Source organism: Brassica napus, chromosome A3 (genome assembly GCF_020379485.1).
Source record: "Brassica napus cultivar Da-Ae chromosome A3, Da-Ae, whole genome shotgun sequence".
In the NCBI taxonomy this organism is placed as follows: domain Eukaryota; kingdom Viridiplantae; phylum Streptophyta; class Magnoliopsida; order Brassicales; family Brassicaceae; genus Brassica; species Brassica napus.
In genome coordinates this window covers 3,648,637-3,662,039 of record NC_063436.1, presented here as the reverse complement: position 1 = coordinate 3,662,039, position 13,403 = coordinate 3,648,637, and the positions used below count along the sequence as shown (strand labels likewise).

General features: G+C 36.6%; 2 protein-coding genes and 1 non-coding gene across 3 annotated transcripts; 1 reads left to right on the top strand and 2 right to left on the bottom strand.

Annotated features, from left to right (window-relative positions):
- The first annotated feature begins 9,259 nt into the window (after positions 1-9,259).
- Positions 9,260-10,096, top strand: LOC106433933 (monothiol glutaredoxin-S2-like). The gene has a single exon (XM_013874772.3). The coding sequence runs from the start codon at positions 9,432-9,434 to the stop codon at positions 9,738-9,740; it is 309 nt and encodes a 102-aa protein (XP_013730226.1). The 5' UTR covers positions 9,260-9,431; the 3' UTR covers positions 9,741-10,096.
- A 19-nt stretch (positions 10,097-10,115) lies between these two features.
- On the bottom strand, positions 10,116-13,244 carry LOC106433923 (probable serine/threonine-protein phosphatase 2A regulatory subunit B'' subunit TON2). Its single transcript, XM_013874762.3, has 12 exons — positions 12,925-13,244; positions 12,674-12,765; positions 12,519-12,581; positions 12,351-12,449; positions 12,111-12,269; positions 11,946-12,017; positions 11,686-11,818; positions 11,523-11,587; positions 11,353-11,428; positions 11,157-11,258; positions 10,873-11,065; positions 10,116-10,588 (listed from the first exon to the last, which is right to left on the bottom strand). The coding sequence occupies exons 1-12, from the start codon at positions 13,064-13,066 to the stop codon at positions 10,342-10,344; spliced, it is 1,443 nt and encodes a 480-aa protein (XP_013730216.1). The 5' UTR covers positions 13,067-13,244; the 3' UTR covers positions 10,116-10,341.
- Positions 10,666-10,792, bottom strand: LOC125607842. The gene has a single exon (XR_007338896.1). It is a non-coding gene; the product is annotated as a small nucleolar RNA snoR104 (small nucleolar RNA).
- Positions 13,245-13,403: the final 159 nt, after the last annotated feature.

Sequence of the window (13,403 nt, the reverse complement as noted above, 5' to 3'; positions counted from 1 at the left end):
TATTGTTAAAATTTCTTTAATTTTTTATATTTTTATACTCAGATCATATTCGACCGTTCCACTTGCACGTGTTATTAGACGGCCCTGCTCATTGATCATTTATTCTTTTACTAATTTAAAACACTCATCGAACATTAACAGCAACTATATAAAGGTAAAACCCTAAAAGTAGTTAAATCTTTGTTTGTGGATCAATGAAATCTGTGAACTTTGCATAAACAAAAAAAAACTGTGAAATTAGGTGCTAATAATAGTTTGCAATAGTTAACACTATAATAGTATAATTATCATATTTTCATCCTTTTTAAAGTTGATTTATTATGATATTATAATTATAAAAAATATTAAATAGATAATACGACAACCGACAATACTATCTGCCTTATTTTCATTTATTTAACATAATTGTATTGTTATAAACAACGTAACAAAATGTCCGCATTCTGCATAACTCGTATAAAGGGTTATCTACCAAGCTTTTTTTTTTTTTTTTTTTTGCCAACTGGTATTTTATTAAACAAGAGCAAAGAAACAAGAGGCCCAAAAAGGCAAACATTAAAGAAACTAAGGACCCAACACAAGGTCCAACTAGCATAAAGCCCAAAAGGCCCAACTAAACGAAACAGCTTGCGGCCGAAAGCCCAGCAAGAAGAAACCCGTTGAGGAAGAGATGATTAGTCATCCACCACGTGTTCGGTCGACAAACGATGCATGAAACACGCGTCAAGATATCCAACCATCGTCTTCCACCGGAGCCAGCGAAGAGGCACTGCGACGGAGCTCCGCCAACAGAGGCGAATCACAACGAAGCCGAAAGCCTAGACTGACAGATCGAAGCTTCATCAGAGAAGAGAACAAACGCCTACAATCGATCTAACCACATCGAGAATCCTGAATGAACAATCGGTCACCTTTAATGAATAGAGTAAGCTCGAAGGTGAAACAACTCAAAACGGAGGAGAGGAAAGAATCGAAGAGCTAGATCGAGAGACAGATGAGCGATGCAGAACGAGAAGCGACAATCGAAATTCAACCGGAAAAGACCGGAATTAAGCCGGCGATAACGGTGCTGAGATAGCCACTGTATCCCAGAGTCGAAAGCCGGCGAAGCATGAACTATGAAAGCCACTGCTTCCCGGAATCAAAAACCCGACAAGCGGGAGAGGAGCCGGAAGAGAATCGGCGACCAAAAAGGTTTCATCTCTCATCTTTCTCTGTGAAAGATTTGAATAGAGAACAGAGAGAAGAGAGAGAGAAAAAAAAAAGACTTGGGTTATCTACCAAGCTATTACCAACTATAGTTTCTTTTCTTTAGCTAAATATTTGGAAATCAAGGGGATAAGACCATACAATCATAAATAAATAGACCTATCTATAACATTATAAATACTCGTGTTGCCCTTTGAGATTACTATATAGCCAACAATATAAGTTTCATGTATATTTTCGATGCATACGAATCTGCATGTTTATATCTTTAAAGGTGAATTTGTTCCACAAAAGGGAAATTCCTTTTTTTCGAAAATGGATTTTATTTTTTTGAAAAATCGAAATTTTAAAATTTGGTGCAAGAAATAAAAATTGTAGAACATGATTCGGATCCTTCGTGAGAGAATACGCGTTTTGTTGTCGCTGGTTAATTTGATCATTTTTCGAGCTGACGCCAAACTCATCTTTTCAATCTCATCGCTCCACGTAACAATATAGATAGATAAAGAAAGATTTACAATTAGAGTCACTTTATGACTTCTTATTTCACTTTAGGACACTTTCTTCTACTAGAGCACTTTTCTTTAAAGATCAGTTGGGTCTTAACATTTTCAGTTCAACTCCAACCATAAAGTGGACTAGCTGAATATTTACCTAATTCTTTTGCTTTTCTTTTTTTTTTTCTTTTCTTAATTTATAGCATAAAATTGAATCTAAAAAAAATCTCTCAGATCTCAACATCATCTTCCTCGCCGTGTAAGCTAATCTCCGCCGTGGCCATCTTCTCGCCCCCGACTTTTCTCCTCCACAATCCACATATGCCGATCTGCGTCAAGCTCCCACGGCGAACTCCTCCACCATGTGATCTCCTTGTTGCTACTTCATCGTCGTTAATCACCGCCTTCGTCTCGTCTCAAGCTTCATCCGGAGTCGTCGTCGCAATCTATCCACCTTCGCGAAGCTCCGGAGCCTTCTTAGCGTCTTTGTCTCCCCCTCCTGTAACCGCCTTTGTCTTCTCCTCCTGTAACCGCCTTTGTCTTCTTCTCCTGTAACCACCTTCGTCTCCATCTCGTCAACTGAAACCCCTGCCTCCGTCTCGTTCTCGTCGCCGCCTTCATTGCCTCTGTCTCACCGTCTTCGTCTCCTCCATCTTTTTGCTTTTGTCTCCTCTGTTTTTAGTTGCAGAATTAAAAGCTCTAAATGAAGAAGACGAAGTCGAAATTATATTTATATCCTTCACTAAAGAAAATTAAAAAAACAAATGAAAACACGCTGAATGGTTTTCGAACACGAAATCAAGCGGTCAATTATAAGACGAAACAAATGGACTGCTGTGATTTCTTTATTGTTATGTAGCGTTAAAGATAAATATTATGACTAAAAGCCTCTTCTTTACCATTTCGCAGCATTTTGCAATGCAATATATACACCTAAATGAACTAAATTAAGATGGTAAAACCATAACAATGCAATATATACACCTAAATGAAACTTAAAATATTCTAAATTAAGAAAAAAAACTTTAAATCATTCAAATCATTGGATATCATTACTACTACAATGTACATTTGAACATGTGTACATGTGATTTTTTTTTTGAAACGTCGTTGTACATGTAGACAGTAAAAAATATGTGTACATGCGGTTTCATCGTCATCTTCGTTTAAATGTATTTTCCATTTTTGTTAAAATTAATTTCGAAAAGAAAGGCATACATGTAGATTCTTATTCACGTGTACATTTATATTTTGTAAAAAAACGTAGAAATCGTATAATCATCTTGTTTTGATGTCAAGGAACCCATGTTGTACACATGTACATTAAATTTAAATGATATCCACAGTTAAATGTCCACATGTACATGAAAGTATATAGTCTATTTAATTATTTCTAAGAGTAATACTTATCTAATTATTTTTAAAGATCAATAACTATATACACCTAAATGAAACTTAAAATAATCTACATTAATAAATTTTTTTTAAATCATTCAAATTATTGGATATCATTACTATTGCAATGTACATTTGAACAGGTGTACATATGATTTTTTTCTGAAACGTCATTGTACATGTGGAGAATAAAAAAAATGTGTACACACTGATTCATCGTCATCTTCGTTTCTTCGTTTAAATGTATTTTTCATTTTTGTTAAGATTAATTTCGGAAAGAAAGACATACACGTAGATTCTTTTGCGCATGTACATTTATATTTTGTAAGAAAAACATAGAAATCGTATAATCATTTTATTTCAATGTCCATGAACCTAGGTTGTACACATGTACATTACATTTAATCATATCCACAGTTAAATGTCCAGATGTACATGAAAGTATATAGTCTATTTAATTATTTCTAAGATTAATACTTACCAAAATTATTTTTAAAGATTAATGTCTATATGTCATAAATATTGATTATGATGTCTATTTAGATTATTGTTAAGAGATATTTATCTAATTATTTATCTAATTCAGCACTTTTTAATTCATTTTAATCATATATATTGCATTTGTATGTCAATTACATTTTTCAGGGTTTAAATTACACAATTGAAAGTTTAGAACTAAATTAGGAAGTTATTTCTGTAATTTTCAAAGTTCATAGCTGAATTGAAAATTTTCGGACCGGTATGTGTAATTATGGAAGGTGTGGTCTTCATAATTAATAAGTGTGGAGTCAATTTTTAAGGGTATATTTTAAAATCAGAAACCTTTAGGGCCAAAAGGAAAATATTCAAATGTTTAGGGACCAGATATGTAATAACGGCAAAACCGGCCATTGTTAATCATCGAGCTTTAGAGACAAGGAGAGCCGCTGTCGGAGAAGCTCGAAACGGCCACGAAGATCTCTGCAGCTCCAGACAGGTGATCTAATGGTGATGAATCGCGGCGGAGATGAAGAGGACTTCGGTGGAGGCTACGGCGAGGAGGATTGCGTCGATCTGACCTTGTTGCGACAGAGAAAATGAAGCATGACGGTGATGGAAATAAATTACAGAGCACAAAGCAAAGGATGAAGCTTGGAGATGATTCTTTAAGGGCTAATGATGAAAACATACACATGGGGTTACGACCGGTGATGTTATTGCGATGGTGAAAGGAGGCTTTCTTCAGATTTTACAGTTCAAAGTAATGGTTTAGGAGGTGAAATCATTGCTTAGGGATTTTGACCACGTCTTTTCCGTGGTTTCTTTAGTAATTAGATTAAATGGAAATAGATGGAATAAATAGTGGGTCTTACTAGTAGTTGTATTTAGTTATGCTTTAGTTAGAAAAGAGGAGAGTAAGTTAAAGAAAGTGTCTTAGGAGCTGAAAGTGACTTATTGTGATATAAAAAGTCAGAAAGTGTCTATTTCTGAAAATAACTCATAGATAAATGGATCAATACCGGAATACATGTAAATATAAATTTATTGTTCCGGTTAACTTATTCTTGGCATCTCCCTTTTAAAAATCGATAACTGTATGCAAATTGAGTTGCAACTTGCAACCACGCAACGTACGGACGATTCGTGCCATGGTAATATGTGATGCCACGATCCGTCCTCGCGATCTTTATTATTATCATCGCCATTGATTAAGTTTAACTTATACTTTTTTAAAGGACATCTTATATCAACTTAATTTACTTGGTTTATATATATATATATATATATATAGCGTGGCATACATGTAAACTAAAATATAATAGCACATATCCTATAAAAGACTGCTCATGACATATTCAAATTACATGACAGAATACTAACTTTTAATTTCTAATAAATCTTGATCGATCTTGTTAATTAGTATAGAAAGTTGACATTATTTTCAATTTTATACTTTATTAATAGATCATATATACCCCACAAGAAAGAATATATATGTACACTGATCTAATGATTTCCATATATCTTATCCTATAACGTACTTTATACTAATAGTTCAAAACACAATTTATTTTAAAAATGATTCGGTTAGTAGTTGCGATCAAACTAGTGATCAAAAACTAATGTTCATATAATTCGTCTTATGTGGGTGATAAGTTTTTCAAGTATATTTGGGTGAAGCTTTGATGGTTCTTGCTTAGTTAATATCATATTTTTTTATGCCCGATTCGGAATCTTCGTATTTTTGTAACCCTAGCTATTATAATTGTAGGGAACTGTCCTATGTGGGTGAAGCTTTGACGATGAACCAGTACCACATATACGAAGCAAGAACCAGTACCCACATAATAAAAAATAAAAAATACAAACTAAATATAAAAAATATTAATTGTAGGGAACTGTCACAAAAAGAATAAAACATACTTAGAGATTCCACCATGCATGCATGAACCCAATTAAATTGGCCATTGGTCTTCTAGCAGGCCAAACTTTGAGGTCCAAGAGTCGTACATTGCTACTATCATCGAATCTATTAAATTTCGTACAGTATATATGTCATCAAGTGTAGAAAGGATAGCATATGCATGCAGTTGGAAAAGAAAGGTTCGTTTGTTTATTGGATAATTAATGTTCTTTTTACGTGCTTGTAGCCATCAATTCAACACGTTGAAAAAGGATTCAATATAATTGTAAAACGTCAAAAGAGCCATAAGTTATGTCGTAAATATTAAAATCATGGGTGATAATAGCTAGGGCTACAAAAATTCAGATTTTAATTAATCACTTTGTAAATCTATATTAGCTTAATCATTTCAAAAACTAATTAACACTTGTTAATACATGCACTCTTCTGGCCTACCTCCTGACTAATGTTCTCTCCCAATTTTGCCTTGTCCCTCTTTGTGCAAAATGTTTATGAGGTTTTACTACTATTTATACTAGCACGATCGATAACCTCTTTGCGCCTTCTCTCGCTCACGTATACAAGGACGGATGAGACAATTGCATGGGATCACAACATGGCGGTAAACGTTTTCTTGAGATAGTAATACAGTATATGTATAATCAGACCTGCCTGACTTTTTTAGTGGCACAAAATAGGCTAGAATCATGCATGTTTGCATTTTTAAACACAGCTTTGCAGTAACAGAAACTCTATCCAAAACAGATTAGGTATTTGGAAAATCACCACAGACCAGCCATGTCTCATTTTGTAATGCTGCCAATAGTCGAGACCACCAATTCTTTTAATTTAGTGATTCTCAAAATAATGGCATGTTGCTATGGAATGGACCGTCTAGGCCACGCGCATCTTATCCGACCATCATGGGACCAGATCACGACAAGGTCGTCTATGTAACATCCCGGGCCCGGTCCAAAAGAAAACTCAAGTGCAGGAGGCCCAAGGAGAAGAAACTCTAGACATAACCCCTCCCATTGCTTATAAAAGGAGAAGTTCCCCTAGGGTTCAGCCACAAGAGAGACAGCAAGCGAAGCCCTGCCCGAGCAGAACCCCGCCGCCGCCTCCGCCTCAAGCCGCCGCCGCTCCAACTCCGGCGAAGCCAGCCGCCAGCCGCCCGCGAAGCCCTAGCCGCCGCAACCGAGCCCCTAGCCGCCGCCTCCTTGATTCAGTTTCGTGCAAGCAACTGAGATCTGAACCCTAAAGGTAAAACTAAGATCTCTAGCTCTAAGTCATTGGAAAATGACAGATCCTAAACCCATCTCTCTCTTGTGTGAATCCGATTCTCAAACCAAATCTCGAGAAGTGACTGTTTCCCAAACCTAGATCCAGATCTACTTCTGCAAAAGCTAAGGTGAGGACTTGGCTGTGAACTTGCCTCATGTTGAGTAACCAATGGGACTTAGTCCTTTGTTAATCAGATCTAGATCTTGTGTGTATGTGTGATGTGATATGTGATTGATCTTGTTGAGATGATAATATGTGTTGAATGATAAGAACGTAGACATGTTAGGGTGATCAAGGAACTGATGATAAGATGTTGAGATGTGTGGTGAATGATAAGTGAAAGATGTAGGAATAAGTACGAATAAGGGATCATATAGAGAGTCTAGGGAAAGTAGGTGGGGTAGTAGTTCACGCTAGGCTACCCATAGGAGATGTGGCCAATCCACATAAATATGGGGTAGTAGTCTAGTTGGGGCTACCCACTGATGAAAAGATGAAAAGGATGAAAAGAGGAAAAGATGAAAAGAATGAAAAGATGAAAAGGATGAAAGGATGAAAAGGATGTGCATTGTAGGGTCTTTAGTTCATGTCGGGTAGTATGGGTTTTTGTGTAATAGATCTTATTAGCTCATGACTTGTGATTGTTTGCTCTTCCTGAGCTGAGTTCGTGGGTTCCTAGGACCTGCCCTCACTGAGTATTATGTACTCACCCCTCATTTTTACAGGTATGGCCGAGAGGGAGCGGGAGTAGATGTCCGTATGGTGCAAGTGTTTTCTCGAGTTTTCATTTATGACTACTTTCTTTCAATCATTTCTTCTTAAGTGTTATTCGACATTTCAGTTTTAGCTGAGTTCGGTTTTATGTAAGACAATTTGAGTTTTAATAAGAGTTTTTGAACGAAAGGGTTTGGAGATAAAGTATGGTTAAGGTTCATCGGGCCAGGGCCGTTACAGTCTAGGTAGAAGATCTACATATATATAAACTGATCTTGGTTTTGTTGTTTGTTTCCTCCCATCTCAAAGATCTTGGGCTATATCCATGTATTTGATGTTTATATGCATGAATGTGCCAAAAAAAAAAAAACATTATTAGAAATTTAGAATGAATTTTCTAGATCTAAACCAATATTAAACCATGATCGGTGAAACTATGTATTTCCAAACCGAATGATGGAAATCTAATGAATCTGCATGTTGCATGGGAAAAGGTTATGGAAACAGGGACCTCGAGCCTCGAGGGCATCTATACGTACAAGTATTAATTTATTTTTATTTTCATCCGTATTCTCCACTCGTTGTCCTTAAGATTCGTTTGCCACAATGAAAGCTATTGAAGTGCTTAGCTCATATATAGAATCTCTCTTTCTCTCTCTTATGATTATACAAAATAAGCTTTTTGCGAGTTACATAATGTGGAAGTGGCGAGTCGAGAATAGAATCCTCACGTAGATGGAGACGTGTCATAAAGAAAAATCCCCAAAAAGATACCATATTTTGGATAACTAGTTCTCCAACTCACAAGATGCCAATTTGATAAGCTTTACATATTCCATTGTTGTTTTAGAAAACATATATGCAAGAAACTCATTTCCACTTTTAAGCCTTGGAATAAAAGAATTTAGGAAGCTTGAATGTTTTTGATTCATGAAAAAATTGTGATGATTTTGTATCTAGCGCTAATTAATTAGATTAACATTTGAATAAAATTTTAAAATCATACTCCATGAAAAATATGCGTGGCTTTAAATTGTTAATGGTAGTATGACTAGATTGAGCTCAATGCCCATCAAGTGATCAGGTACGTGATGATATATATACATTTTTCTTTCTTTATATTCAAATTATGATAACTATGCTAATTTTGTAATTTGATACATTTTATCGGTTAATCCGGTCGGCTCTGAAAAAACGCACATATTGCTACAAATTAAGTGGACTGACATACTGACATAACTGTACTAACTAGTCAGTACTTATTAATCCACATGGTCCATTTCCATTGACCTCTATCAAGTGAGCTGACCTCTTTCCACACACTCCCACAAAATTTACATACTAACAAAATCCGTGAATATTATAGTCTGATTTCAATCCACGAGATTCAGTAAATCAAAAAGCTTTTAACTTGTTCAGCCACAATGAGTTGTATGTCGGCTATAAACAAGAACAACATAAACTTATGCTTCTCTTTATTAATCAAATATAATGGTTTATGATTTTCTTATATTAATTGAGATCCGCCGTACGAGCTAAGGACATTCTCACCTTTTAGCCATGACTAAATACTACATTCGCCTAAAGGACAATTTTTATATAAGAAAATAAACTTTCGAAATCATTAGATTCTCTTTACTTACATTTAGTGATCCTAAATAAAACTGAACTTGTGTCGCTGTCAGAAGTGATATCGTTAGAAACAAAATCTTACACATTTTGTCCGATCTAATCCAATAATCATCATCTTTTCCACCCCTATATAAACAAGCACTTGCAACCAATTTTATATCCACACAACAAACTCACAAAACATTGTTCTACGAGTCCAATCAAGAGTTTTCTTTTCCCTAAAATCTTTTCTTTCGTTATTAAACTTGTTTAAACAACGTAAAGAAGAAATCTAAAGAGTAGTTGCTCCTAGTCCTGATACCACATAGAATACAACAATGGAGATGATAACTAAGATGGTGTTGGAGAGACCAGTGGTGATATACAGCAAAAGCTCATGTTGTATGTCTCACACGGTCAAGACTTTGCTCTGCGATTTTGGAGCGAATCCAGCGGTTTACGAGCTAGACGAGGTGTCTAGAGGAAGGGAGATTGAGCAGGCGCTCTTGAGGCTCGGGTGTGGCCCAGCGGTTCCGGCTGTTTTTATCGGAGGAGAGTTAGTCGGTGGAGCCAACGAGGTCATGAGTCTACACCTTAACGGGTCCTTAATCCCTATGCTTAAGCAAGCTGGTGCATTGTGGGTTTGACTTAATATATAACTAACAAGTTTACTTAACCCTATAAGTTAAGTACGCAGAATAATGTTTTTTTTTTAATTTCAACACATCTATGATCTTTGACATGGTGATATGATGAGTCCACGTCAGATCAATAATCAGGGTGTTGTCTTCTTACTGTATTTTTGTGAACTTTTCTTATTGTACTTCTGAGGTTACTTACTTAATACTAAGTTAAGTAAGCAGAGTAATGTTTTAAGTTTTTAACACATCTACTATGATCTTTGACATGGTGATATGATGAGTCCATGTCAGATTAATAATCAGACTTGTATTTTGTAATCCTCAAGTGATTAATGAAAACCCTCTCTATGTTTGTGGACTAATGTAACAAGAACAAAAAAAAATCAGTAATCAAATCAGATTTTCAAGTAAAAAGTCAAGTGACACAATATCAGCAGTCGTTTTCTTACAACTAATAAGCTTCTTATACATTATTTTTTTTTGAACGAAATAAGCTTCTTATACAAAGATACAAACTCATCAGATTGGAGAGTAGAGGAGACTTTTGGTTTTTGTCCGACGCACGTGACCTCGATGATTAGATACAACACGGAAAATAACATTATATTCACTGAGACTCTTCCTCAGGTGGTTCTTCTTCTTCTTGAAGAAGGTTCTCACGGTTGTCATGAGCCCAGAAGCCACGCACATCTATTAGCATGCTCGCAACAGTTCCACCTTGTTTACACCCCAACAGATCATCCAGAGTGATCTTCAATGGGTCAGACGGTTTCACCATGTCCCAGATCTCGTCCCGAACGTCCTCTATGCACAGCTCATAGTTCCCACCTTCTATCCATTTCTGGTGAACATCTCTGCAAGTTCAACAGATAGAGATTTAAGAGACTCAAGAGAGACAATGGAATTATAACGGGTTTGTTTTGTAATGAGCTAATGTCTTTGCATGATATGAGACTTGCGGAACAAAGCTCAGCTACCGCAAGCAGGAAATGCAGAGATCCTTTTTTAATATAGGAAGATTGTATCAGATAACATCACACAACTCTTTGATGCTTCCCTTCTTTACTTCCATGTCTTTTAAAAGAAAATCTACTAAAAAGGGAACAGATTCAATCACTTGAGACAGAGATTCATTTACCTGAAAAGAGAGTGAATATCAGCAGTGGTGAGAAAGCCTCTCCCTTGGAGATCAAGACAGCGGAATAAGTATGTCAAGCCCTCTGGTGTGTCTTTGTTCTCCAACGCAAGTACGAAATCAAGGAAGCTGTCAAAGTCCATTTCCCTGGAATTGCCTGAGCCGCTTTTGCCACGGCGGACATGCTCATCAAACACTACAACAACAGCAAGGGGTGTGAAGACTATTGGTGACCATCAGCACCACGAAAAGTATACAATGACCAAAAAAGTATATGATTTTTTTACCTCTTTCGATGAAAATCTCAGTTAGGGTCCCATCAGCGTATTCTTTAAGTTCTTGTTTGCTCAGCGATCCACTACAATCTTTATCAAGTGCAAGAAACATATCTACAGAAGAACAAAGAGAAACTCAAAATCAATTTGTACCTGAGTTACAAGACAAAACGAGAGTTGTTTACAGATATTTAAGTAGCACACTCACCACATATACGTTGAGCTGAAGTCAAAGAAAACCAATTTTCAGCCTGTTCTGTGTCTGTGACTTCCTCCTCGCTTTCCTAACGTAGAGTACCCGGGGAACATTCAGTAAATACACGCAAAGTAAAAAGAGATCACACAAATGCTTTTCACCAAGCCTTCATCTAAACTGACCTGATGCAATTCCATTAGTTCCTGCAGACAGTTGCTGAGCAGTATCTTCTTAATACATGCTTTTCCTGAACAAAACATAGGTCACATTCAGCACATGGCGATTGAATAGTAAGTTAAGAAAATTTCTCGTTGCCTCATAAAACTGTATATCATTAGTTCCTACCTCGCCTATGAGGATCACAGAAGAAGAAAAACTTTTGAGAAGCTATGCGGCAATACATGTTAGTAAATGCATCAGGCATGTCCCTCAGTTGTGCCAAGTTAGGGATTAGACCAGAGATATATGACTCCATTTCCTATAATAACAGAAAGTAGACAATTAGTAAGGATCCTGAAGATTAGATTTAGTAACCTTTAGCTGGTAGGAGAACTCCTTAAAGCTTCTTGAGCAAATTCTAAACTTAAAGCTTTAGAGCCACTTACTTGAGATTGAAGGAAACCATCAGAATCTTCATCAAGCTCACTCATATCAATCCTAGCTTGTGTAAGCGACACCTTAACAGTCATAAAAAATAAGATTATCAGAATAAGTATAAACTATGGCCGGTTAAAGTAAAGGACAAGTGAAAAACACATGAGGATACTCACCGTGCGCATCACATAAAGATAGAAGGGTAGAATAGCAATCCTCCCAGCCTCATCCTTCTCAAACTTCATGAAATTGGATGGGCTGAAAAACCGACGACATTTGGGGCCGATTTGTTCAGTGCATACAGAAGCAATGTGACAGAAGTCTTCATAGTTCATCTACATGAACAAAGATTTAGCAAAATATCAGATTCATCGTTAACATAGATAAACATAATTTTTCAAACTATATGCATGTACCTTCTCTGCACCTGTGCCATCATCAATCACACAATTCTCTCTCAAACAATTCCACATAGCAGCCAAATCATCAGAGTTTAGCAAAAGATCCGATTGTTTCTGTGGAAACAAAGCAAAAACATTAAAACATCTTCTAAAGAACAATACGAGGCAATGAAGAAGCTATACCTTCAAGAAGCGGTATTTAGCAAGCCTCTGGACTCTTTGGCTAATAGATCCTTCTTCTGGTTTCTGAACAAAGAGTAACGATGATGCAAGTTTAACAGGTTAGTGCCTGCGTGAAATGCAAACACAAACATCTTATTAGAGTAAAACAACCATGCCTTCTTGTAGAAGCTTGGTATCGTGCCTGCTTCCTGACTTTTCTGCTGCTTATCTTTAAATATCTCAAGCAAGATTCTCTTCGTCTCAAGCTCTACAAGGCAATGAAAACAAAACCTTTTACCAATCCGCGGTTATCATAGTGTTTCAAAGACCTCAAAGTCGGAAACTTTACTCAATTTGAAACACAACGAACTCGAAACGCGATTAAAAACTCAAACTTTATATGAAAGAGAGCAACTTTATGACATACCCATTAGAGCTTCGGACCCTAATCCAGCTCCGGAACCAATGTACCGCCGTAGGTTTCTAACCCAGAGCATCGAGGAAGCCGGAGGGATCCTCCTCTGCGTCGTCGTGTCGTGGCTCTCGCCATCGCTAGATCCGCTATACATTTTTCGTCACAACTTTCGACGAAAGATGTTAGCTTTCGAATAGAGCAGAGAGAGATTAAACCCCTAAAACGGAAAGAGAGATTGAGCCCTAGCAGCCTTCTCTTTCCCTCTTTCGAGCTCTCTGATCTAAGCTTCGAAGGTAACCAAAGTTTCTCACTTTTTCAATATTAGTCCCTCAGTTTCATAGTTCTTTTGATTATTACCTCATTACTTTATAAAATGATGATATAGTGCAAGAAGATGTATGCTCATACGTGGGCTTGTCATGAATTTGGAGGCTTGGAGCTGGGCTTCGACGATTGTCCAGATGACTAACTGGCGGTGTTGAGTTACAACA